Raw genomic sequence first — 27,170 nt, 5'->3', positions numbered from 1 at the left:
TGGTCCTGCTGCTCCTCGTGAACTTGTGAGACTTTCCCCGTGCCTTTGTCCGTTCTCAGGGGAGCCCCGTGGCCTTACAGCGCTACCCCGGCGTGCTGCGGAGCCTCGCTCGGCTCGCTGTACGCCCAGCTCCCCTCAGTTTCGCCCCCGGCAGGCCGGGGCCAGCCCCCTCCGAGCGGGGCACTGCCGCCCCGGGGGCAGCTCGGCGAGGCAAGGCCGGGCCGCGCCGCCTCAGCGCGGCTCGGGGCCGCTCCCCCGGCAGGGGGGGCCCGGCGGGGCGCTGCCTCACAGCCCCCCGTGAGCCGGGGGGGGGCTCGCCATGCCCCCGGGCGCCTCGGCGGCGCGGAGCGGGCTGAGGCGGGGGCCGCGGGTGGCTGACAGGAAACCCGGCGCTGCGCGGGCGGGCTCGGCCCTCGCCTTCCCTTCCGCCGCGGGCCGCGCTCCGCCTGCCGGCGGCCCCTCAGGTGTGCGCGGCGCGGAGCGGGGCAGAGCGGAGCGGAGCGGGGCGGGGCGGGGCGGTGCAGCTCAGCGCGGCGCTCCCCGAGCCCTCCGGCCCGGCCGCCGTTACCGCCGCCGCCTCCCGGCGGGCCCGTCACGTGGGGCGGCGGCGCTGCCGCTGCGGTCCGTCCTCCTCCACCTGCCCCGCAGCGCCGGCCGCGGCCATGGGGCTGCGGCGGGAGGCGCCCGCCCCACTGCCGGCTCCCCGGGCGGCGCGGCGGGCCGGCCCCGCCGGCGGCTCGGCGTAGAGGAGAGGAGAGGAGGGAGCGGAGCTGCCGCGGTTCCCCCCCCCCCCCCCTCCCTCTCCCCGCTCCCCGCCGCGCTGAAGGGCAGGCAGGCAGGCGGCGACCCGCCATGGAGAAGGCAGCGGCCGCGGAGCTCCGGCAGGGCGCGCTGGTGCCGCTCACCGCCATCTGCCTGGGTGAGTGAGGGAGGGAGGGAGGGAGTCAGCGGCGGGGCAGGGCCGGCAGCGGGGCGCTGGGGGCAGGCGGCACCTGCGGGGTGCGGGCAGCACAGGGGGTCGCGTCAGCGTGTGTCCCCCTCCCCGTGTCCCCGCTCCCCGCAGGGACTCGGGTCCCTCCCGCCGTGCCCTCGGCCGCGGAGCCCCGCGCGGCGCTTCAGAAAAAAATACCCAAAAAGTTTAGGCTGCGCCGGTGCCTCCCGCAGGCTGGAACCGCAGCAAGGCGGTGTTGCCCTCGCCCCCTGCCGCGCTCCGCTCCCCTCCTGCCCTCCCGGCCGCTCGCAGCGCTCCCCGCCGAGCAGGTGGCGAGCGGCGGCGCGGGCAGACGGCTCCCGGGCTGGCAGCCCCTGCCGGCACCCGGGGGGGTCGGTCCTAGGCTGGAAGCGTTGAAGCCTGCGGCTGGAAGCAGCCGAGAGGCCGCCCGGAGGCACCAGGGCCGGGCACGAAGCGGGAGCTGCTGAAGCGCTCCGCTCCTGCCCCAGGTTCTGCTGAAGCGCAGCGGGGCCGGGGCTGCCCGCGGCTCTGCCGGCTGCTGGCTCCGACAAACTGCCACGGCTCGTGGAGAAAGATGTGAGAAACCCGCTGCTGTTTGCTAAGAAAGCGGATAAAGTTCCTTTGTGATAATCCCCAGGATAGGTGGTGGTGTCCCTTATGTAAACTATCAGAAATGGGTGTCCGTGGCTGGGCTGCTCACTCTGGTCTTGTACAAGTTCTCTTTGACATCAGTGCTTGCCTCGGAAAAAGCAGAAAGTTAAAAGCTGCTCTGGTTACTTCAAATATGTCTATTTTGACTAACGGAAGTACAACCTAAAAAGCTATATGAACTACTAAGTTTGAACAGGGGCTGTAGCTGCTGTTACTTTTCTGCAGAGGCTTAAAGGGATGTCAGAAGTGTGTGCAGCATGAGGGTAACGCCTGCTGTACTGTTTATGCAAAGTTAAAGGAAAGATAAAAGTTTCAGCCAGTTCTCTGAATGTCTTGTGTGGCATTTCTTTCTTGTGGCTCGGTCAGACCTTTGTTAAAGCTTTTGTTATTTAACAGGAATAGCACAATTGTTCTAAAAATGAGTAAGATATGATTATTGAAGATCATGTGAATTCTAGAGTTCGAGTGAGAGAGCGCTTCTTGTAGTTAGCAGTGGGTAATGTGCAGTTGAAAGTTTGCTAGATTTCTGCTTTCTATGACTTCTAGAATTTCACTGTCTGGCTCTTCTTTTCAGCTGGAATGCTTTATTCCTATTCCTTGCACAACTGACAGTAGTGGAAGTTGAGAAACATGAGAGGTGGGAAGCTTGTCAGGTATTCTTCAGCCAAACCTTAGAATATAATGCTGCCGCTTTAACTATGTTGTGTTTTACTTCCTGCTTGTCTGTCCCTTCCAGTCATCTTTACTTTTTTACTTTTTTTTTTTTTTTTTACTTTACTTTCAGTTCCTGCCTTCTTGCTTCTTCAGCCCCACTTTACTTTTACTTTTTGTTCTCCCGGAGGCTTTATGTGCTGTTTGGTGTCTGCATAAATGCGCTGCCACTGACCATTGCTATGTGTGACCTCAGCTGTTCACCGCTGCTCCAGACACAGGAACTGGGTTTGTTGCAACTGTTCTTCCGTAAGGCCATTTCATTTCTCATTCTTGAGAAATTCTGGAGGGCATAGAAAGTTACCTAACAGGGAAATGATCAAAACACCAACGTCAATGTCTCTCCTTCTGCTTGTGGGAAAAGACAGGTAGCTGACATTTTGTTCAGAGGCGCCAAGATGCAAATTTCTCTTCTGGTACAAATTAACTGCTTTCCCAGCTGAAAACTTCGCCCTGACAATTACTTAGCAATCCAAATGAATGGCACAGTTAGTTTCCTATGTGGAGCTCAAGCCAGCTGAAGTGCTTTTGTTCTTTTCTGGCTTTCCCGTAATTCTACCAAACTGTTATGAAAAAGAGCACCTAGAAAACTTTCTGGCATACCCCTGATCTCTCACTGGCTTTGTATTGATGGGATTTTGATTTGACAAGAGGTGAGAAAACCAGCAGGGAATGGCTGTTCTTTCTTTTGGGCCTCTGAGAGTTTCAGAAGATGCTGGTTACAGTGCTTGTGCAATTTGCATAGATGGTCTTGAGTGAGACTGAGAGCGAGGAAAGCAGATGTTGGGGAAAGTACCTGATGTGAAAGACCTTTATTCTGAAGAACTGTTCTTGACTGCTGGCTCCTTAGTGTAAAGGAACTTGAAAATGGAAGGAAACTTGCAGTGACAGCCAGTAGATGTTTTGTATTTGCATAGGTGAAAGAGCGTTTCTGGGGGGTGTCTTTTTTTAGTTGTGTGCCGGGCCTGGTGTGCAGTGCTGTCTGTAACTCTGTCTTGCTGGTGGTAAACCAGAGCTGCTTGTTTAACGGTGCTCAGAAGAAAGTACCATGGCTCTGAGTCATCTGGTTCCGCTCTGTCAGGCCCTTGTCTTCATGCTGCTTATTTCCATTTAAAGGGCAGTGGCGGCCTTGGTCAGGCTTGTGAGGGAGTCTCTGCTTGGGAGCTCGTGTTCTGTTACCTTGGGGAGGTTCGGGTAGGAAACGTGGAAAGGCTGCAGAGTGCCACTAACAGCCCCTGGCATTCCCATGCCTCTCACACAGTCCCTTCAGTCCTGGCTGTTAACAGTTCTGCCGAGTGTATTCCTTTACCTTCTTTGGAGCAAAATATTTTAATTTTCATAAAATCAAATTAGCGACTTAACCACTGGTTAATTTATTCTCAGCCTTTATGACTAAATTACTATGGTTACAGGAGTAGCGGCGCTTTAATACCGCGTGAGGAAGCCGTGTGTTGCTGTTACTGCTGCGATCCCAGGTCTGTCACGTGCAGACTTGCAGCTTTGTCACGGAGCAGGAACCCGGGACAGGGCCGGGGATCGCTCCTAGGTGCGCTCGCTGACCTGCCGGAGCGAGCTGGCGCTGCGAAATAAAGGAAATAATTACATAGCACGTTGTCATGATCGTGTAACAAATGTTGCTGTGCATTAATTATGCAATAAAATCAGTGCTATTAAGGTCCTTTGAACATAGTGTTAATGCTTATTAGCACAAATCTGCAGCTTGAGCCTGGTTCTTCTCAAGCCACAGCATACACATGCTGTTGTTCAGCTGCTGTCCTTCCCTTGTGTGCTGCTAAAAAGCTCCTCCATCCTGCAGCTGTTTAGAAGGAGCTCCCCTTGCATATGTGGTGATGCCCCCTTGTCAGTAACGTTGTTCCTCTGTGAAGGGCGGTGCTGGGAGCAGTTGTTCTCTGCTCTGTAGGGCCTGACCTCGGCTGAGGTGTGCAGCAGTCTGCATGCCTGGGAAGTCCCTGCCTGCATGGGGCTCTTGGAGCTCTGGCTTTGGAAAGGAAAAATTGTGGACATCCAGGTGTAAGCCATGGCACAAGTGCTGTAGGCATCTCAGCTGCTGGAATTTGCTAACAGATCAAGTCCACAAGTGAGTGAAAGCTGCGCCAGGACAACTCGCAGTGGCAAGCTGAGGGTTGGTTTTAGCTTTTCCACTTCCAGCCCTTGAGCGCTAGGTACTGCCTTTCTCCCATGCTGGTTTAAGTCCTACCAGAAGGTGGTCGGAGCAAGGCTCATTGTCTTGTGATGTTTGGGCAGTGTCTAAGACAATGAGGCCTGTATTCAGGCATGCTGCTCTGGTACATAAATAGTATTAATTGCCAGTAGCTTCCCATTGACTGTTGGAAACAGGGCCAGTTTCTGTTCCTAGTTTCTCCTATTGTTCATTTTTTAATGATTTTTTTTTCCTAAATGCTTGCTGACAGATCAGCTATAGAAGGATTTAGGACTTAACACATGCAAAATAAAGCCAAAGGGTGTGCCTGGCTGAGATGTTGTGAATTAAGTTTTGGTAACCTTTTAAACCTTTCTAATTTGCTTTAACGTTTGTCATGTTATTAATAAGCTGTCTGTGTAGATTACGGAACGCTGCTGCGATGAGAGCAGTTAGTGAAGTGCACTGTAATCATTAGAGAAGTGCCTTGAAGAATATATGGGGAAACTCTATGGAAGTACATCTTAATACGGAAAAAAAAAATTGGCAATAGCCCCTCTTATCAGATCACTCTGATGATATATATATATTGTGAGAGGAGACATCAGAGGAAAGAGTATTTAGAGACTAATTTGTAAGTCAGATGTGCACTGTAAGCACCACCTTATCCTATTTTGATTTTGCCAGTGGACCTTTTGGAAAACTTCATTGCTGTTGATTAGACAAGTTAATCATATTAGCTTTTTCAGCTTATTTTCAAGGTGACATTTACCTAAGAGGAACAAACTTTGCTTTATTCAGAGGGGATGTATTTAAAGATAACAAGCTCGTTAATTATTTTCCAGCATTTAAGCAGGTAAAGCAACTAGCTGTGATTATGAATGTTTTAGTGTAATTGTTCTTCTGTCTTCCCCAATTCATAAAAAACAAAACAATTCCACAGAAGACAAGAGAGAAGATTGGCAGTTGTTTCTGTTGGTAACATATTTGACGGGTACTAAACTAACATTGTGTGTTGCCTTTTTATAGCCACAGTGAAGGATAGGAGTTGATTTATGTGAATTCTCCGTGTAGATAAGCTATGTTCTTTTTGGAAGACTGCAATATATTTGTATTAACGATGCAGCAAACACTTAGAAATGGTTGACTACTAACTGCCACCCTGTGCCACTGGAACCTGTATAAACATTATTTTTCTGTCTTTACACAGTGAATCTCTTCTTGACTGGGAAAATAGAGAGTGCTGTTACCTCATTAGGTAAGACATACTTTTCTTATTTGTGTTTATTGTTCTTTTGAAGTTGTAACTGTTTCTTTGGCATGTTAAGAGGCCTTTAAACAAAACAGTATGACCTTTGTTTGAGAGAGAGTAACAGTGACATTTTAGGAAGCTCAGAACTTTGAAGTCTTGCTGGACTGGTTATTGGACTCCATCGGTGTCACCATGCTAGAAAAAACTTAAGCTTGAGGCTAAGGTCACAGTACGTGCTGATTTGTATAGGGAAAAATCTGTGTTTAGGAAACATGCCTGAGAATATCAAGCTGGGGACAGTGGCCCATTCCCTGAGGAGCTAAAACCAGAATGTTAAAAATGTCTCATCTCGGAGTGGAAATTCAGCCAGAATCATGGCACTGAGTGTAATTTTCTTCTCCATAGCAGTACTGGGGCTTGCTGACATAACTGCTGCATTACAGTCAGGGTCCTCTTAGTGATAAGGGCCCTCTTGTGCCTGTCAATCCAGAGTCACGTTGTTAGATGTACTTTATACCCAAAGAGGTTGTGACTTAAATTAAAACAGAATAACCAAATATGGGAAATAGGAGGAAAGGAAATGGGAAAACAAAAATAATTGTAAGGCAGTGGTTTGATTGATGTGGGAATTGGAGCATGCCAGTCAACATGGGGGTTTGAGAGAAGATTTAAATCGGGAAAGGGTAGTAATTTTGTGAGTAGGTGACTTCCTTAGGCTTAGCTTGGGGGGAGCTTGATGCACCACATAGGACATTTATTGTTTACAACACTGTATTTCCATTCCTTCATTGGAAGGAGTCCAGAATGTGACCTGTGTCCCAGTCCATTCTGCCTGAATTGTTCTTTGCTTTGCATGGAGTTTGGCATCCCTTGGCTGCATGGTATATGGGTTTATGAAGTGTAACTTGAGTAATTACACAGTGTCTGACCTAGGCTGGTGATCCTACCTCAACCTGAAATCTGTAACACTTCACTCAGTGGGCACTAATGCTTTCTAATGTTGTTTTTTTGCTAGAAACAGAGTTGTAACGTTTCCCTTTTATTCTTTTAAGTATAGGAAAACCTTAGAGTACTGTAGCCTTCATGTTTTCTTGTCCTGATACAGCTTTGAGTTACTCTGTCTCTTGGCAGTGTAACTGGAGCAGGGTGAAAAATGATCATAAAAGGTCATTGCAACAGTGTGATGTGATGATTCATGTCCAGCTTCTCTTACCTGTGCAGTGGAGGATAACGGGTTAGGATGGTACAGCTGTAAGGCAGATAACCCTGTTGGGAATCCTCTTGCAGGGGGTGTTCCTCAGGAGCCCTGATAAAAGTGGGGAGGGATATTTGCTGTCCTAAACGTGCCCTGACGAAGCAGCTATTACAGATTTGATCTCTAGAGTAAGGCATAGCAACGTTTCTCTTCAGAAAGCTAGTAATAGCAGCAGTAATGAGTTCTGCAGAGCACGGGCCGAGCCACCATCTCAGCTGCATTGTACAATGACTTCAAGCCATTAAAGCCGCTGCTGCTGCTGGAAGGGAGCAGCCCTCCCACTGCGTCCCCCTCCCCGAGCTCAAGGTGAGCCAGCTGAGCCTGTAGGACCAGCGGAGCGCCTGCTCGGGTTTTGTCAGACCAGCGAGTTGAACCCTCGGGCTTTGCCTTCGCTGGTTCTGGGCCCGGGGCCAGCAGCAGCCGGCTGTGAGACTGGATGAACGAAGGGGAGTCTTCCTTCAGGCCTTTCTGTCCACAGGTGAAAGGGGGCTGTGTTAAGCATCACGTGCAAACACTCCTTGAGGGAGGACTCAGAGAACTTGGGGAGTGTTTTCTGCCAGCCTTGAGGCAGCTACCAAGGAGGCGTTTGTTGCCAAATGTTAATTTTCCAGAGAAGGTTCCTTGTGGCAGGTGCAAACCATCCCTTATCCTGGAGCAGATGGTTGGGCTGTGTCATCTGTGACTGGGGCAGACCCTGGGCCATCACAGAAGGGTGCAAAACGGCAGGATTTATTTTCTGCTGGGGTCATCTGAAAATTTATTCCTGCTCAGCTTAGTAACCCCAGCACAAACTGTGCTGTCCTCTGGTGCAGTTCAACGTCTGTTCTGTTATAGTTGCTTTTGCAAAAAATAAGAGCGATGTTATTCATGTAATGTTATGGAAACTTTCTTGGAAGTTTTTAGTAGCAAGAATTAGTGGCATATTTAACTAGCAGGGGGAATTTACTGCTGTTTACAGTATAAGAAATCCATTTAATCATTACAGAAAGAGCCTCATTAAGATTTATGTCTGCCTGACGGAAACTCTGAACTCAAACCTCTTCTGGCATTGAAAGGTTGTGTTTGTTGTTTTTTTTTTTTTTTAAATCTATAAAAGATTCATTATTGTTTGTCTTCAGAATACATATATTTTTAAAAACCACCTCAGTAGGATTTTGGTGAGTTGGTTTGTGTGTCCAGGGATTGGTATTTTCTTGCATTACGCTTTTTCAATACTCCAGAACGTGGAAAACATGAGCTGTTTTGGGCTTTCTGTAATCTGGGTTTTCAGTTTGTTTCTAGGTTTGTGCATAAAGACACAAACATTTGTTGCAAAAAAGTTGTCACTGTTCTTGTTGTGCATTGCCACTGATAAGACCTTCCGAATCCAGGAGAGTGCCTTTCTATTTAGAGACTTCCCTTTTCCTTTAGATGTTTTGGCAGTTTGAAAAGACTTTTGTTCAGTTCCCTTAAGGTATCCCACTGTCATGCTGAAGCCCAGCGTACTAACACAATAGTTCACGCAGGTATGTGGTTCTCTGTGCTTCGTGGCCAGGAACTGAGAAGGGAATTGAGGCTCCTGCATTGACACTGAAACCCCAACAGTATGAAAACGTGCCCTTGTGGTTTTTCTGTTTTCGTGCCGGCACTGAAGGCTTTGTTTAGTGCAGGTTTTTCTTTCAAAATAAACTTGTCACTTACGTAGGTGAAAGAACAGCTGCTCTAAAGCAGCGTGCGAATGCTTCACCATGTCTACCACACAGCAGTCTGCACACAAGGAGGAAAGAGGCAGGGACAACTCGTTAGGAAGGAGATCTATTGATCTATTGCAAATGCCGTAGTGATGAGCATTGATGGGAAATGAGAGGCATCAAAGGCATATGGCAAATGAAGTGAGGTTTGCGTAGACAGAATAGTAGTTCTCTGTGTGTTTCCCCTCCCCGGTTTGTCCCAGTAGGTTCAGGGGACTATGCACACATCCTTAAAGTAGTGTGAGTATGCTTTGGCAGTGTGAATTAAGGTTAGTGGTCCATTCAAATGAGGAGTCTTCGTGGGAGCAAAACAGTTGTCCTTTTAATTTTGTGCAGGGTGAGTCTGAAATGCTTGTGTGTCGGAAGGGTAAAAGCATGAGAAGATATTGAGCAACAACAACCACTGCCGGATGAACCGCCCGAAGTGGTGTGAGTGCAGCCCTCACCATGCTCATGGCTGTAGATTTTCACAGCTACAACGCTGCTGTTAAAATGGAAAATCTTTTTGCTTTATCTGTTCTTCTTTTCATGTCCCATGTTTGTAGCAGATGTGCAGAGTTAGTAAGAAAAAGTGTTTCTCACTGAGAAACTGTCATGTTGCATCAGATCCACCACTTAGGAATTAGGGAACTGTACATTGCTGCAAAAGAAAAAGCTGCTCATGACATTCCTTAAGAAAATCTGGGATGTGTCAAATAACTGTTGGTCTTTGTAAATGCCTTCTAGAGCCGAGGAGCAAGTATTTAGGAAATAAAGGCTCTGCTAAACTGCAGTGATGAATGTGAGTGAAGGTGCTTGTGTGGAGTCACCAGTGTGTCGATGGCACCTCCTCAGATAGAAGCTAAAATGAGCTTTGTGTAGCTCTTGGTTTTTGTTCTCTGCTCTGATGCATACACTGTCAGCACAGGCTATTAATCCAGAGCAGTGGTTGGTACAAGGGGAACAGAAATATTTGCAAAGCTGTGCTGGAAGCCTTTGGATATAGTGCTGCGTGGTGTGTTTGTTCTCTTGGCTTTGTGCATACCGTCTCCTTCCCATTGAGAAGTTCTGGTAAGCTGGCAGTTATGAAATGCAGTCTTCCAGCTCCTTTATGTGGTTGCTAGCTCTAGGTCCTCGCATGCTGCTACGATATGTTTATGCAGTGACAAGTGTGTGGAGGAGCACATTTAAAGGCCTGAGTAGGCTGATGTGGTGTGTGTAATGAAACAGATCAAGAATGGTAGTTGAAAAATCCCGTGGATCTTAGATTTGCTTTTATAATTCTGTAATTGCATCTTGGTATTTTGTCAGTGTCTAGTGTGGAGCCTCTCTGGTTTTAGAAATGTGCTAACAAAGATTTTCTTGTATTTTTTTTGTAAGTGCTTTACTGCAAAATATTTGTTTGGAAAATAGCTGTTTACTTGTGTCTATGTATTCTGTAAGTTTCTGTGGTCTTTGAAACTAGGAGGAATTATGTACATACGTTTCAGTGGAATGCCCTGCTTGGAGGGTGAAAATAATGGCTTTTCATATCTTTTGCCTCAGGTAGATTACTCACCTCATGCTTTTTATATTCCTGTGGCTCTCACTTCAAAAGTGCTTACTGTGAACAAACAGAATAGTGCCAAGCACGGCTTTACCAGGGGGGATGCTGCAGCCGGGCCCTGGCCCCATCCCCAGCTGGGCGCTCTGCAGGCAGCCCTGCACCTGCCTCCACTGCAGCCGAGCGGCTCTGCCAGCACAGCTTCACCCCATCCCTTCAGGGCAGCTGATCCTGGTCCTGGCTGTGGATCAAAAATGATGTGTTTGTGGCTGAATTTTTAGCAATGCTGTGAGTCTCTGATTTGTGGCGTGGTGTGTTCTCTGTGTTGTGTGTCCTCAAACACCATGTGTGTGTGCCTGAGGGAACTTTAGGTGTAGGCATCCTTTTCTTTGTTGGCACCTTTTACATCTGTGAGAAATGGAACTTGTCAAAAATTGGAATATTATGCTGCAATCCACAAGTCATGCTCTAGATAGTCATTTGATTTAAAAATAGTTTTAAAAATATATTTGGAGAAGGTTCAGAATAGCTATTGCATTACACAGAATTTCCCCGCTTGTAGTCTACTGAGAGTACATCTTCCCAGCAGAAGAGCTTTCCCTCTTGTCCTTGGAACATTTCACTTTCATTTTTGAATTGCTTAATTACAAATTATTAGTATTTGATGTAGCTTTAATTGGTCTGCTCTTTTCCATAGGAGGATCTGAAAGGACTTTGAAAATATAGAGCTTTATTTAGCCCTTTTTGCTACTTTCCCTGTCTGGAAAACTTCTGCTATCTGTGGGAGTTCAGAAAGAATTTAGAGTACTGAGGAATTCTCAATGAAAACATTTGACGTCAGAGTTGAGTTTACACTTTTTCTTCTTTTGCTGGGGATTTTTTTAACCATTACAAAGTCTTTGGGTCTGTCTGCTAGGAGAATGAATGATGCTGCCAGGAACAGGGTATAGGAAAAGGAGCTTCTAGGTATTTACACCGACTGTGGATCTTCTCCAGTCGGTGAGTGTCATACCCAGGCTTTTGGGAGCTGGTTAGAAGGATTTCTGTGTTACATCCTCTTGGCAGATCCATGCAGTAATATTGATTTTAGCCTTTGGTAGATTCACACAAGGTTATTGATTGATCTTGCATTGAAATGCAGGTTATGCTTACCTGTGCTTCAAGTGGGTGTCTTAATTAAAAATTGGGGCAGGGAAGAAAGTAGTAAAAGGATGAAACTATTGACTCTCATTTGTCTGCAATCCCCAGAAATTGATGAAAGCTCTTGTTGGGAGTTGTTGATTAGGTGAAGCATTAATAATATTTTTTCCTCCTTATTAACAGCTGCTTGCAGTGGAGAACTTGAACAGCACACAGAGAGACGGGGAGTCATTTATAGTCCTTCCTGGCCACTAAACTATCCTCCAGGTGTAAACTGCAGCTGGTACATTCAAGGAGATCGAGGAGACATGATAACAATCAGGTATGTTTTGTGATATTCTGTATGGATAACAGATTGCTTTGCTGAAATGAAAGAGCGTGAGTTCTTATCTGATACACCAATATCAGAGTGTTTGTCAGAGCTACTGAATGCTTGAAGGATGGAAGCTGTACTTGATCACACTGGAGCATGGTTGCACATTGAGCACCTCCATTTCAGAAATGCTCCACTATCTTGTTTCTGTAGGTTACTCCTGACATCCATTATTATATATGCAAATCATTCGTAGTCTTCTAATTTATTTATCTGCACAATACCTGTGTGAGATTTCATCCACCTCTGATAGATGAGGAGATGGGAAACAGTGATATATTTACTCACATTAAGTAGTCACCTTTCTCTTCATTGCCTATAAATAGGAATAGGTGAAGGATATGAAATCTGGAGCAGCCTCAGCGGGGTGTGGTATTAAGAATCTTAGTTCAGTGGGTTATTTAAGATTCTTAGAGCAAAAAATGGCCTTTTCTGTAATGTCTTGAAATGCCACTGTATTTAATTGTCAGATGAAGATGATCATTACGTATTGTTACTTGTTAACCAGGAGACACATGCTTTTTTGCTTAATATTTATTTCCAGCAGAATTAAATAATAGTTAACATTGGTGGCACAATTTTAGCCCTTTCTATAAAAATGCTGTTCAGAAAAGATTAGAATGTATTACAAATGGTTTGTTAAGAATTTTTAGGCTATAATATAAGCATAGTGTGAATTTGTTTAGTTTCATTGGACTAATTGTAGTATCCTTCTCAAACCAAGAATGGCTTATTAAAAAAAAAAAAAAACTAGGAAAGGTTTTTTGTTTGATTTTTTTTAGTACTGTTGTATTTGACACCATCTGCTCATTCTTTGCTCAGCTGCTTAAAAGGACTGCAAACCTCTTCAACTGCAGATGCTCAGCAATTAAAAACAAATCTGCCACAGATGGAATAATAGGAGGGCTCCACCATCCGTAGTTCAAAATAGGAACTACTCATCAAAAGTAAGGAAGTAGATACCTGCCAGCATTTGAGATCCATAAATAGAAACACGCTTTTAAACCCCATTAAATTGTATTGGACTTGGGGAATTTGTTTCAAAGCAGAGATTGTTGGAAGCTCTGAGGAAGCATACAAATGAGACACAGGACTTGGCTCTGGAGAATAGTACTGCATTTTATGCTATGAAAACGTCTCATAGCTCCCAGTTAGAATTAGGATTCTCTTCTGCAAGTGTGGATGTGGTAGAAGCTAAAAAATTGAAGGAAAGCAAGATGAGGAAACTGGTAATAAAGCATACACAGTTTGAATGTGTGCAGCAGCAATATAGTTTTGAAAGATTTCTTTTTAATGGGTTTGTTTTCTGTCAGTGGATACACAGCCATATCCTGCCCTCATATGCACACGCAAACAATGGGAGCTATGTGTTTACATCCTAGGGAGTAGTTTGCCTTGTGGGTAGCAGACGTGTTGTAGTGCTACGTTTCTGTCTATAAATGTACTTGGAATGACTCACTCCAGTATATGAAATGCAAAACGTTAGAGCATCTGAGGATTTCTTTAGAAGGATATAGCCCTCATAACGCCAAGGACGTAAAAGCAGGAGCTGACTTCCCTAAGCTAGCATGATACAGGCAAACTGGGAAGCAGGGTTCAAATGCAAACATTTTTTTCCTCTTGGGGAATGCTATGCTTCTTGTCACAGCAGTGTGCTGATAGGAGCATAAAAGAGTAGCTTTTCTAATTTTCCTAGGAAAATCAAACACATTTTATGTGATAAGATCTGCATTTTGACAGGTTGTTTAAAAATAATAAAAAAGCAAAAAAAGCAAGCTACCGCCTTTTGTGTTGTGTTATACTGAATGCATTTCCCTTGATCTTGAATTCTCATTGACGGTAAGACAGCAATGTTATATAAGCAGCATATTTGGGATACAGCAGGAGTCACTAAGAGATAAAATTGCAGCTGAAAGTAGTTGTGATTTCTAAAACATTTGCAGTCAGTGGTCATTTTTTATAAACCTGTTATTCAGCAGCTTTTAATAGAACAGTACCCAGATCTAGATGTGGATGTAAGATGCTGTCATCTGCGGACATGTGTCCTTTAGAAGCTTAGTTAATATCTGCCTTTCATGTTTGTATTGATTTTCTTCATATCCTCACATTTCCATGCTTACTGTTTTGCTTTATAGTTTACTTTTTTTGAATCCTTGTGAGAGTCTTCACAGGAACAGGAAATATGTTTTCTCTTGTTTTTATCTCTGTTAATTCTGCACATTTCCCTACTTTCTTCCAAGTGTGTGTGTTTGATGGAATCATGCTGTAGAAATCAGAGAATTAGCGTGTAGCTACTATTTTTAGCATTATATTGTGTCACTTTATATTCAGGTAAACAGTCTACTAGTTACTGTTTTGGAAACTACTCAATTTTTATCTAATTTTCTCTAGTTTTAGGTCTTATTTTCACAGGGGACTACATAAAATCATGTAAGATGAGACAAAGATACCATATGCAGTAACTACCTTTTCGGACCGTCCTTTACAGGCTTTATATGTGTACGTTTCCTCACATCTGAGAAAAGGATTGTTTTTGTTTAGCATTTGATTCTTGCAATTAGCACAGATGTGGGCACAGTATAAGTGAATTGCTTTTTATTATAGAAATTTATGGGACTGAGAGTAAAATGTGCTCCGTGTTCAGAATTCAGGGTAAGAGTAATGAGAAGTGATCTACTTAGTGACCCACTCAAGCTGTTTCTTAGTAATTGAGGGGGGAGATCACCTTTGCTGCTTTCAATTCAGTGATTTGCATCATTGGCTTTGGAAAAAATACCATCTGAGCTTCAGATTCTGAGTAAAACCAGGGCCTGTACTTGTAAAGGCTTGATGGTCTGTATTTATGCGATGAATTCAAGGGACTGCTTTGTGTTTTACTTACTGAACCCACAGTGTTTCAGAGTTTGACATTAGTGGGAAAAACTCATGACAGCCATGTATTTAATTAAGTTGCATGGGCTCAGCTTTTTGAAGAAAAACAGCCTGTGTCTCCTGCCCGAGGTTACACGATTGGTGCTTGGGAGTGGGGAGCAGAATAGAGCTTTCCTGACTTCCAGGGCCTTGTGCTTCAGTGGTTAAGCAGAAGTTTTTAATGAGCCAATTAAGTCATCAGTTGTTCACAGTCTGCACTTGCTGTGAGAGGTTGGCAAATAGAAGTAACTTTTCTTGCTTAATTGGCCAGTCTGTTTTATTTTGGGACTGTGCTGTACTGATCTACCCATAATATTTATTCTCCAATTTTTTAATGAGTTCAGAGGGCCAAATCGGACTTCTTTCTTGTTTCTACTTTCATTCAGATTTTACAGCTGCTGAGCCTTCAGCAGTTTACAGTTTTTTGTTCATATTTATGGTCATCCCATGCGTGTCTTTTTACAGTTAAGAGTACTTTTTTTCCCAGCTTTAATCTGTAGTTGCTCATGCTTAAATTACTAAGAGTTGTAGGAAATTCCTTGCATTATTTATAGAAGTACTTTCCTTTTTCTAGCTGCTATTGCTCCTTTTAGTGTAGATGGCAAAAAAAGCTTAGCTTTGTTTAGCATTAGTTTTGCAGGTGACGTGTTTTTTTTCTTTCTTACAGAGCATAAATGACTATTTATGATAAGTTGGTTTAGTGAAATTCTTTTCAGAAATGTACAAATACTTGACAGTTAATAGGAAAATATAATTGTAGGCTACTGTTGCTGCATTTGAGTATATTTGTAGGCCGGATCTGATAAGCAACCAGTCCTGTAATTCACTGTAAGTTCCTGAGTCCTGCTCAGTGTGGGAGGTAACCTTTTTTCAGTAACATACTACTGAAAGAGAAATGAGGTGATTTTACCTATTTCTGCCACTCTGTAAAAGCAGATCGTGCTATTTGTCAGTTCACATTGAGTTGTTCTGATACTCAGGGTTTGAATAATCCCAATGTTTAATGGACTATTCTTGTACTTCTGTATACATTTTTTTTTTTTTTTTTTAAGGAATTAGGTACAGAAGAGATTTTCTCCCTTACTTCTACTCTACACCATCAATCATTCAACTGCTGGGCTGATCCTTTTGGCAGAAAAATTTGCATTACAGTTTGAGAAAGTTCAACTGAATAAGTAAATGTTCCCGTGCTCTATTTTGTGGGTAGCAGAATTAAATTATTCTTCAGGAGACTGTAACAGCAGCACTAGATCTAATTACAGATGATGAAAGAAGTGGAGTAGCAGAGGTTGAATGCATGATTCAGAACTCTTAGGTAAAATAAATCAGTGAGCTATTTAATGTCAGATTAATATGGGAGAAACTTCTGACACAAAACCTTGTTGCAAATGGGTTATAAAGTGAAAACCAATTTGCTATATTTCTACATGCACTCATTTGTATACATGTTGTTTCATATTTTGTCATAAAGGAGTGTTTTTTCTTGGGAGGTTGGTTGATGGCTCATTCAAATATATTATGTTTTTGGACTTGCATGAAATCACCATCAATTTAGACGGGGCAAAATTGACTTCCATTGACAACAATATAACTTAAAAGGATGCTGGTGCAAAATTGTTATAGAGTCACAATGCCTTAATCAAAGAACAAGTTGTTCAAATAAGTCTCTTGATTATAGTCTGTGTGAAGTAGAACAATTGTTTTGACTTTGCTTTTGCCCTCAGAAATTTTGTAACTGCTATGGCATCTATTGTATATAAAACTTTACATCGAAACTAGAACATATTTCAGAGAAATTGCATTTATTCAATGGTGTTTCTAACTTCTAGGCACCATTGTGTTTAAGGTAAGCACCTTAGAAAAGTGCTTTTAGAAACTTTTAGGAAAAGGTCATTCTTGTGAATAATTTGTATCACCGTTTTTTTGAATACCAAGACATTTGTTTCAGTAACTCATGCATTGCTCTGTGTTGGTGTTTTCAGAGAGGCTGTTAAAGGTGTTACCTTCTTGCATGTATATTCTGCCTCATCACCCATGTACTCAGGTGGTTTTGTGGCTAAAGCTTGGATTTCTGAGTGGAGAAGTTTGGGATTCTGTTCTGAATCTCAGATCCACAGCTGATGCTCAGGAAAATCAGTTATCCTCTATATGCTTGTGCTTTTACTTTAGAAAGTTTATTCTTCGTCCTCACCTCTTCCTTACCCTTCGTAATAAACTGTCCTTCTCCTTTATTAGCAGTGTACAATACGATGTTCTCAAGGTGCAAACAGATGTATTGTTAATTATTTACAAATACAAGCTCTTCAGATATATTGCTCATTTGCAAAAGAGATTGTGAACAAGGCATGCCAGTGTAGCTGACTTTTTTTTCTTCCTTATCGTGAATCTTAGAAGTGCTAATCCTTTTCTTTTTGTTCTAGGAAAAAGGCCCACATTTTAAGATGCAAACAACTTCTTATATAGGCAAATTCTCCTCTGGGTTTGATGGATACTTACCTGCAAAAAGTAAAAGTAGCTCTTTTCAGCAGAGTGGTGAAAATGAGTGAGCTGTGAGACCTGGCAGGAGTGCTGGGAGCTGGGCAGGGTAGGAGAACAAATTGTTTAGCTCTGTAAGGTTGTTCCTGGTACATTTGAAATCTCTATAGAAGATCAAAAGATGTAGTAAATGATCTTATTTGTCTTGCACAAGCATGAGTTTTTCTGGTTATTCCCCCACCCACCCAGTTGTGAGTTTCCATTACTTGATTTGGTGAGTGACTGACTGTTCCCTTTACTTCCAAATTTTGTTGGGAAGATAGATATTTCTAATACTCGCCAAAGAAGTCTTTATGAGAAGAAAACCCTACAAATAATTCTCCAAGTGAATGATAGAAACCCTTCTTGATAACGAAATAAGTTAAAGAAAGTGAAACCACTGTGGTAGCTCATTAATGCTGTCTCAAATCTCTTGCAAAAGACTTGAAGTGCAAAGCAGTAGTTTCACAGCTGCTTTGTGTAACTCCTTTTCATGCTGTGGTGCCAGTTTGTACACTTGATCATTAAGAAGCTTTTGCAGAACGCCTGGGACAGAGGTGTTCTTTAGTTTACCTTTACGTGGTTGAATAATTCAATCTTTTTATTCTGACTGTTGTCATGTAAAACTTCCTTGCAAAATCTGCTGATTTCAAAAGCTTGATGAGATTCCCACAGTACTTAATACTTTGCTATAAGCAATATTTCTTCCAAGTTGGGAATGTACATAGAGCATGATGGAAGAAAAAGAGTTAGCAAAGAGGAAGGACAGATCTGTGTCTGACAAGCTGTTGGGACATCTTTTAATTTAACACTTTCAGGGCTCTCTTACTTGGCATTCTAATCCTGATAACTTTTCTTTGTGCAGTTTTCAAGTTGGTATGTTTTGGCAGAACCTTCAGGTGTGTGTAGGCTGGAACTCCTGCTTAAATGAATTAATGAACTGCCTAGATCACACAGTTGCTGTTCTTTCCCTTTCACCATCAAAGAGCAAGATCTGGGAGGCATATACAGCCTTTTGTACATACCCCGTGATAACAGAAAATTATCATCTGTTTATCTTTTTCAAATAATTCCTCTTCTATGTTTGTGAGAAATCCTTTGTGGAAGAAGATCCCTATTTCATAGTAGCTTTTCAGTTTTTCTGATTTTCTGTCCAGGTGTTTGTACCAAGTATGCACAGGCTTCTACTAAGTTAATTGTGTGTAGCTGAGTTTGGTGAAAGGAACAAGATACATTTCTAAGTGTCCTGAACAGTGTGCCCTTTCATAATAAGCTGTGCTTCTCTGTGCAAAGCTATTGCCACTGCAGATTACTGAATGCAAATGTAATCTGTTCCATCAGACTGAACAAATACCCCGTGTGGTTCCTGAGCTACAGGTTAGGGAGCATTATTTGTTTGTGTTCGGTGTTCTGCAAACAGTTGGGCACCTCGTTGCCCTAGGTAAGCTGCTATTGATTAGCCATTGGGCTTGGGTCAGCAGAAGAGGTGGATGCTTGACTCTGAGAGGTTATAGGCTCAATCCCTCTGCGTTTGCATTCCCAGAAAGGGAATATTTTTGTCTGAAATAATTGTAAATAATGGTAGTGTTAGAGAGACTTTGTTCCATCTGCGCTGCTTGCTGTCCTCATCTCTTCTTGTCGTCTTCCTGCTTAACCACAGCTTGGAAAAATGATTTTTGACTCACTTCTTTGTCCCTTTAGGGTTTTTTGTACTGCTCCCTATTGCTCTTTTTCCAAGACAGTAGTTTCCCATTTCATTCCATTGTTTAATAGATTTTAAGGTCAGAAAAAAACTGAAATGATTTAGTCTGCCTTCCATACAATGTATTTTGGACTTCTGCTTTTACTTGGATTGGTGTTTTAGGAAGCAGTTTTGTTTAAGGGCTCTGAGTGGAAGAGGATTAATCCTTTCAGCTTTTGGAGCCACGTGGCATGCAGTTTATGCCATTGAGATGGGTGCTTTTCCAAACTGGGGGAATTTGAGTGCTATGTTTATATGTACTCAAGATGTTGTAGGTGTTTCATTATGTTTGAATGTGATTTCTTTATGTCAGCTTGGTGCAGAAACTCAATTGCTACTGTCTGTTTTTTTTTCCTCTGTTTAGGTTGTTCCAAATTTTGTTACTTGTTTTCTTTTGTTCCCAACAGTTTTAAGAATTTTGATTTGGAAGACTCTCAGAAATGTGCAGTAGACTGGCTGATGATTGGCCCATCTTCCAAGAGAGAGGAGTACAAAGTGTGTGGATCTTCCATCCCTCCATCTTTCATCTCTGCAAGGGATCATGTTTGGATATTTTTTCACTCAGATGCATCAAGCTCAGGACAGGCTCAGGGATTTCGCCTTTCTTATATTAGAGGTAAAACCTTACAGTTTTGTTGGCTTCACTTACGCTCCCTCTGGTAAAATTTGAAGACAGTAGTGTTTTTTGTTAACAAGATTTGCGTGCCAATCTTGATGACTGTTAGCAAGGAAACATTAATTTTTCCACTTAGACTTCAGGAACGCTGTTAAAAGCTGCTGGCCTGACCGACTGATTTGTGACACATGGGTGTAGATTTTAAAAAGTGACATCAGATGGTACCAAAAGTTTCGATACTGACTTTTTTTTTCCTTGTCTTCTTTTACAGGAAAGATCGGTCAGGCTGTGTGCCAGTCAGATGAATTCCACTGCACAAACGGAAAGTGTATTCCCAGTACTTGGAAGTGTAATTCCATGGATGAGTGCGGGGATAACTCAGATGAGAGGAACTGCACTGTCCCTCCGACAGAGCCTCCATCCAGCATCTGTCCCTCAGGAACATTCCAGTGCAGCGTAGCCCACTCCACCAAGTGCTTGATGAATGAGCTGAGGTGTAATTCCGTTAAGGACTGCAGTGACGGTTCAGATGAAGACAATTGTCCTGATCTTTCCTGTGGCAAAAGGCTGGGTAATTTTTATGGATCTTTTGCTTCCCCAGACTTATTCCGTGCTGATCACAGCAGGTCAGACCTTCGTTGCACATGGTACGTGGACACACAAGATAATCGGCATGTTTTGTTGCAGTTTGACTTACAGTTAGGCTACAATGACTACGTAAAGGTGTATGATGGCATTGGAGAGAGAGGTGATAAATTATTGCAAACATTTTCGTATCACAACAACAGGCATTCGGTGAGCGTGGAGTCATCAAAGGGCCAGCTCACTGTCTCGTATCATGCCCGCTCCAAGAGCACTGGTCACGGGTTCAATGCAACCTATCAGGTGAAAGGCTATTGCCTCCCTTGGGAACACCCCTGTGGAAGTGATGAGGAGTGTTTCACGGACAAGCAGCATTGTGATGGCTGGTGGCACTGTCCAAATGGCAAAGATGAGGAGAACTGTCCAGCTTGCCAGAAGAATGAGTACCCATGTGAAGGAAACAGTGGGCTTTGCTACTCAATACTTGACCGCTGTAATAACCAAAAGAACTGCCCAGATGGCTCAGATGAAAAAAACTGCTTTTCTTGCCAGCCAGGAAACTTCCATTGTGGTACAAATCTGTGCATCTTTGAGACTTGGCGCTGTGATGGCCAAGAAGACTGCCAGGATGGAAGTGACGAACATAACTGCCTGGTGATCGTTCCCAGGAAGGTCATCACAGCTGCTCTGATTGGGAGTCTGGTTTGTGGCCTGCTGCTGGTGATAGCACTGGGTTGTGCATTTAAATTGTACTCTCTGAGGACCAGGGAATACAGGTAAGCATCTTGTTTTTATGATGCTTTAGTAGCTGAGTTTTTTTTTTTTTTTTTTTTTTTTACTTTCAAAGAAAGGAAAGTCACTTGTTAACCAGGAAAATTCTGTGAAATCAATCTGAGAAACTGATGACAATTAAGTAGTAGGCACCACATTAGGCTTAGGGAAGAGTAGTCAAGATTTTCAGAAGTAGGGGAATATCAGCTCTTTTGTCATCTATGGGAAATATGTGTTCATAGTGCAGCCTGGCAGAACCTGAATCTAAAACAAATCAAAACTGTTCTGAGAAATTTCCTTCCCCTGCCTGTGCCCGTGTTTTGTATGTTTGTGCAACAGTGGTTTTGCCCTTTGGGAGAAAGTCGTGAGGGGCTTTCTGATGCCTGTCTCTCATCACATGCACCAGCTTTGTGCCATGCTGCTGACAACATCAGTGTTTTCAGCACAGTGTGCTTTTTGTTCTTTCCTGATCAAATGTGCCTGATGAAGGAGCTGGAAAAAGCCACCATGCTATGTTGGGAACCTCTGGACCTCAGTTCTGGCATGACAGCCACAGGTCTGCAGCTGCAGGCCTGCCCATTCTGTGTGCTTGTTCCAGTGCTAAATGTTGTATTTTCCAAAAATAACCTTTGGGTCCTAGCTGAACAAGTTAACTCTTTTACTGGTGTATGTTTTCCTATATGGAAAACCTACAGTTACCACAGACTTCAAACCGGGACTGTACTGAAGTGTTAACACTATTCCTTTTGTTTATTTTATCATCCTGATAAGATTGTCACAGAACCCAGATAAAGGTTTGCCTTTTAGCTGCTATTTTGAAGCACTCTGCGCTGTTTCTGTGCATTAACGTGAGGGGAGGCAGGACAAACTGACTGCTCTTCTTTCTTTTTCCCCATTGTGTTTTCATTTCCAGAGCATTTGAGACACAGATGACACGACTCGAAGCAGAGTTTGTGCGGCGAGAAGCTCCACCTTCCTATGGGCAGCTGATTGCACAAGGGCTCATCCCCCCAGTTGAAGACTTCCCCGTGTACAATGCATCACAAGTACGGAGACATGAGTACCAAAGAATTTAGCAGTAGCCAAACTACTATAAATTAGACAGAATTGACCTGCAAGTGTTTTCTTTGAATAGGAATGAAGCTATGCTCATTATATGGAAGTGCTCTTACAAAAATGCATGTTTTACTTTGAGGTGAAGAATCACGGTTGCATATCTTGGTGCTGTGGGTAGTTTTGAACACATTAAATGTGTTTGCTAGGGAACAGCAGTGAGATAAGGACATGATGTTTTGCTGTATATCGAGAATGAACCAGAGACGGAGGTCAGAAAGTCAACAGAAGAAAAGGCTTTCCATGCTGAAAATGTAAAACTGTCTGAAGTGTTAAGAAAGTAGGTCTCTAGCAGTATTTTGGGGAAATTCTGCACTTATTTTTCACTTAGAAATACATTAAACTGGGAAACCATTACATTATATTTCACTGCTGATTTCTCAAGAATCTTCTTTGCCTTGTCAAAAGTAACCCACTGTGATTCAGTTCCTAGATAGTACAGTTCCTAGTGCACCTGTAGTTTGTTACTAAGTTGTAGAAGTATTTGAGTTAGTCTGTCTTCTCTGTTGTTGTCATCAGGTTTTGAGAATCCTCTGCTTATTGCTGATGACAGAGGACTTGGTGGCGGTAGTCTGGTTCTTTGGTGGTGATCTGATAGCAGGTGTGGAGCATTTTGCTGAGGCAAACAAGTAAAGATTAAACTCATTATGGACACTCTTTAAGGAAGAGTGTTTTGGTAGAGGCAGAGCACTGTTAATGGTTCATTTAAAATATAAATTTAACCAGGATGCATGTGGATCAAGCCTGAGAATTCTGGTAAGATATTAGTGAACAAGCTTTAGGAGAAGTCTTCTGAGTGTGTGTGAAATCAGTTTCTGTTTGTTACAGGCCTCTGTGCTGCAGAACATCCGAACAGCCATGAGGAGACAGATGAGACGTCACTCATCAAGACGAAGCTCATCTCGGCGGCGCCTTGGCCGACTCTGGAACAGACTCTTCCACAGACCTCGGGTGAGAGGACAGATCCCACTCCTGACACCTGCCCGCACTTCACAGACTACACTGGGTGATGGAATCATTAACCATGCTGAAGGGACTACCAGGAGTCCTCCACCTTCACCCGAGGGACCTAATTTACAGGCAGATGCCCATGGCCATGCCAGGGGCCTACAAGAAGCTGGATGTAGCAGCTTGCAGCCAGAGACTGAAATCACAGAGCCATCACCTTCAAATGTCTTACCTAATACTTGCACAGCTGTACACACAGAGCCTGAGACTGGACACGCTGATAAATCTTTAGGTGCTGAGACCTCTGGCAGTGAGCTTAAGCAGCCCAGTAAAGTGGATTCAGGAAAGGCTTTCAGAGATCCTTTGTCTGAAAGTGTTACAGAAACGATCCATGGCAGGTCAGCATCCAGGAGGACTGTCCCTGAGGGCAGTAATTTAAGTAGAAGTCAACCATTGAGTGAAGAGCCATGTAGGTTACCCTTAAAAAAGTGGGAGTCTGCTTATTCAGACAGCCCTGTGAATGTTCATATCCAAGTGGAAGGACAAAACCGGTGTTGCCCTAATTCTCATCGGGAGGAGCCTTTGGGTATTCATGCGGCTTGTTGCCATTCTGTGGAAGTGCCAATGTTAGAGTCCTCTACCCCCCTCTCTGAAGTCAATACAAGTGATGATGAATCTTTACTTGTTTGCTAATAAAGTCTTTTGTTTTGGCCCTGTAAACTTTGTAACTTCATTGTTTATATGACAGTGCACTTTGATTTTAGGTGGCCAGTGCTCTCAACTTTGCCTGTCAAAACCAGTGTGCTTTAATCCCCAGGGAGTACAATGCAGGACTAAATGGGACAGGTTTCTGTCTTTGTTGCTATTCCTGAAACTCCAGTGGGGCAGAAGTAGGCCAGTATGTGATGTCAGGGGCTAGGAGAGCTAGAATGTGCCATTGCAGGTTGGAGGCATCTCCATCCTCTTATTTCTTCTGTGTTTTTATTCACTTTGCATTCAGGGAATTTGTGTTTCTTTGCTTTTCAAGTGGTCTTACTGAAATCAGCGCTCTGTTGGAACCTGGGGCAGGCACCAGATGTGACTGAGTACTATACAAGAAATAACGTCGTCTTTTTAGACATCATAATTTAACTAAAGTTTAATAGTTTTAATTAAAAATATTTAGAAGGTAATAAAATGCTTTGTAGCTCCCTCTTCATAGAAGTTTGTTTCCTTTGCCCCCTTCCAAAATGTTTTGATGGCCATATGTACCTTAAAGTATCCACTAAAACCAAAGTTTCTATATAGAGTATGCAGAATATCAGGTTTCCTATCTGCTATGACTGTAGTAAGAAATCAGCAGTGTTCAGTAGAAGTGGAGTTCTTTGAACCCCATTTGCAGCAATATTTATTTATGTAGTCATACATTCATAGCAATGTTGTGAAGGTTGAAGAATTGTTTGCTTTCTCCTTGCGCTCTTTTTCCCCTCCTCTCTTCTGTCCTGTTTTCAGGGACTTTTATGATTTATATCACTTTGGTTATACCCTGAAGGTTACTGAGGCTTCACAGCTCCTGTTGGCCACAATAGGAAGCACTGAACACTTGGTAACTGTCAACATCAGACTCTTTATTTTGTGATAAATTCTGCTTCACAAGTTTGCTTATAAATCTGTTACCTAGGTGCAACTGTATATTTTTAAGAGGATTTTAGAAGTTTGCTTTTTTTTTTTTCTTTTAAGAACTGAAATAGGTCAGTGCCAGTTTCAAAGCTGACACTGTGTGGATTGTATGCTTCTTTAAACTGGTGCCTTTTTCTTTTTTAGAGTGCAATTAGGAGCAAACAAATTATTTACTTGGAAGAAGGGTGACATTGATTAATCAGGAGTGACCTGGTACAGGATGACAGCTGGTTATGGCGTGATAGTTTGGCCTCTCTGCGATGGATAGGATGCAGCCATGAATTGGTGTTGGCCACGCTTCCCCATACCCTTACAGGAGCTCTGCTTCAATCCCTGGTGAGGTAGTGACAAACTAAAATGCTATATATAGCAATTAACAAGCAAGTTATTGCTGCTGCTCCCCTGTAAATATGAGTGCTCTGATGCCTGTTTATTGCTGTAGGAATTCAAGTTGCCCAAAATTAATAACTGAACTTGTAAAGCTGAGGTAGACTTTGGCATCTGAATAAGTGGGCTCTGCTGTCCACAGATCCTCCTGGCTGCAGCAACACACAGTCTTTTGCTGTGAACAGTTCAGTTTACATTGAAATGTCAAAGATGTTTTTCTTTTAAATGGGCTATATTTTGCCCTGAATCTTTTGCTAAGAACTCCCCTTGGGAGTGCCTTAAAACAAGGAATAGGACTTCGGCTTCATCAAAAAGTAATGTGGGAGAATTAAATTGGAGTGATTTTTTTTTCTTCAGTTGCAAATTGGTTTCTGGTCTGTGTGTCCAGAGGCAGAAGATTCAAAGTCTTTAAGAGCATAGAAGGGATTGTGGCAAAATGCATAATGAGTAAGAGTTGTAGTTACATTAAATAAGTACTGCTAACTCATTTTTTTCCAAGTGCTTTTGTGATCAGAATTCATTTCGTCAAGGGAAATGAAGCTTTGAAAGATATTTTAACAACATAGCATTTGTAAACATTTCAGGTGCGTTCCACCTTTGCAAGGCCATGTACTGTATACTGTAGCCATCACACTGCCAGGATTGTTTGCATCAAAGGCTAGAGATTTTAGTATCTTTTTTTTTTTTTTTTTAATTTAAAATATATAGAGCTGTATTTGTAAAGTAGGAAGCTTAATTTTAACGGGGAGGAAGATTATATTTCAAGGTTGTGATGATATGAAGGACCTTCAAAATAAGTATATATTTAATTGTGTTACAGAAATGTATTTCTATAATAAAATCATTTTGATCATACTATGCCTTAAATTATCACCACTGTAAGGCTCTTAAAATTGAAATACATTGAAATCTTAGAGCTGAAATATATGCTTCAAAATACTGCTATATTCTGGGAACAACCCTGAACAGCTACAACTGTATTTTATTTTAAGATGTGTAACTTAACATAATTTCTTAACTATATTGTGGATATTTTGCATACTGATCCATTTGGTAACTCAGTGGAAATTTCAGTGAGAAGGTTTTATTTTTAGAAACTTACAAAAATCCAGGTTAATGATAATTTTATGCTTGAAGTGTATAGAAATGTTCACAGCCGTCACTATTGAAACTTACAGCCTTGCTTAAATGAGACGTACAAGCCTGGTGCTTTTGTGAGCACCTAACTTTTGTATTCTGCAATACAGTATTCTCTCCTGGCTTCCCCAGCTCATTCCTTGGAGTCAAGAGCCACAGATTTGCTGTTAATTTTGCAGAAGAAACCTGCACACGTGTGCTGTGAGCACAAACAAGTGCATCACAGTGTCCTGAAATGAAGGAAACCACAAAGTCTGCCTTTTCTCCAGCGCTTGTAAGCATTAAGCAGAGAACTGACCATCATCAAAGATCATCCAGTTTCTGTTTCATGTAAGCTGCCTCCTTATGTTCAGAATTTACTTAAAAGAAAAAAAAAATGTGGAAAACTGCTACTATGCCAGAAATGTAAACAGGAAAATCTCATTGTTCCATTTCTTTGCTCAGTGGAAAATATCATCATACTTTAATGACTATACAACCTAATCAACTAATACATTTATTTTTCTTTTCTAAATGTTAAGAATGCTTTTCTGCGTTTTTTAAAGATTTTCATTGAAGGGAAACAAAATATTTAAGATTTTATTTTAAAACAAAAAACCTACAAAACTCCCCTATCCAAATTCCCTCAAGAAAACTTCCTAAAAAAAACCATTCTATTTAGACAGGAATACCTAAGCCTTTCCTTGATCTAAGAAGAACAAAAGCTCACAGGCAGCATCAAAGGAAAATATGCTCTCTGACATTAAAACCCAGGGTGTATTTCTGTCTGAAATTTTGGCACCAGCTTGTGTATGACTCTGTGACATCCCCTAAATGTACTTGTTTTTTTCTGTTCTCTGCTTTTTTGTTTTGTTGTTGTATACATTCACTGAAATATGACATTTTACTGTAATGTATGTACAGGTGTATGGTTCAGGTATGGCATCATGGTTACCAGTGTTTGCTGGCTCCTGGACAATGATACTATCTGAGTAAGATGCTGGGCATCATCATACTTTGCTCTTGCTTTTGATCTCTTAATTTTTAATAAAACTCCATGCGTCCA

At 42.7% G+C, this 27,170-nt stretch overlaps 1 protein-coding gene across 4 annotated transcripts; it reads left to right on the top strand.

The window, feature by feature from the left end:
- The first annotated feature begins 562 nt into the window (after positions 1-562).
- LRP3 (LDL receptor related protein 3) lies at positions 563-27,170 on the top strand. Of its 4 annotated transcripts, none has more exons than XM_084294933.1 (8): positions 792-919; positions 2,178-2,240; positions 5,686-5,733; positions 11,558-11,696; positions 19,320-19,528; positions 19,800-20,886; positions 21,795-21,927; positions 22,823-27,170. In XM_084294933.1, the coding sequence occupies exons 2-8, from the start codon at positions 2,234-2,236 to the stop codon at positions 23,633-23,635; spliced, it is 2,436 nt and encodes an 811-aa protein (XP_084151059.1). In that variant the 5' UTR covers positions 792-919; positions 2,178-2,233; the 3' UTR covers positions 23,636-27,170. The 4 variants fall into 4 exon arrangements, with proteins under 4 accessions (XP_084151062.1, XP_084151059.1, XP_084151060.1 ...); XM_084294934.1 differs by having other exon boundaries at positions 2,178-2,256; XM_084294936.1 differs by lacking the exon at positions 2,178-2,240 and having other exon boundaries at positions 563-919.

This window comes from Netta rufina, assembly GCF_964035555.1.
Source record: "Netta rufina genome assembly, chromosome: 13".
Taxonomy (NCBI): domain Eukaryota; kingdom Metazoa; phylum Chordata; class Aves; order Anseriformes; family Anatidae; genus Netta; species Netta rufina.
The sequence above is the reverse complement of the archived record's forward strand: the minus strand, read 5'-3'. Positions and strand labels throughout refer to the sequence as shown.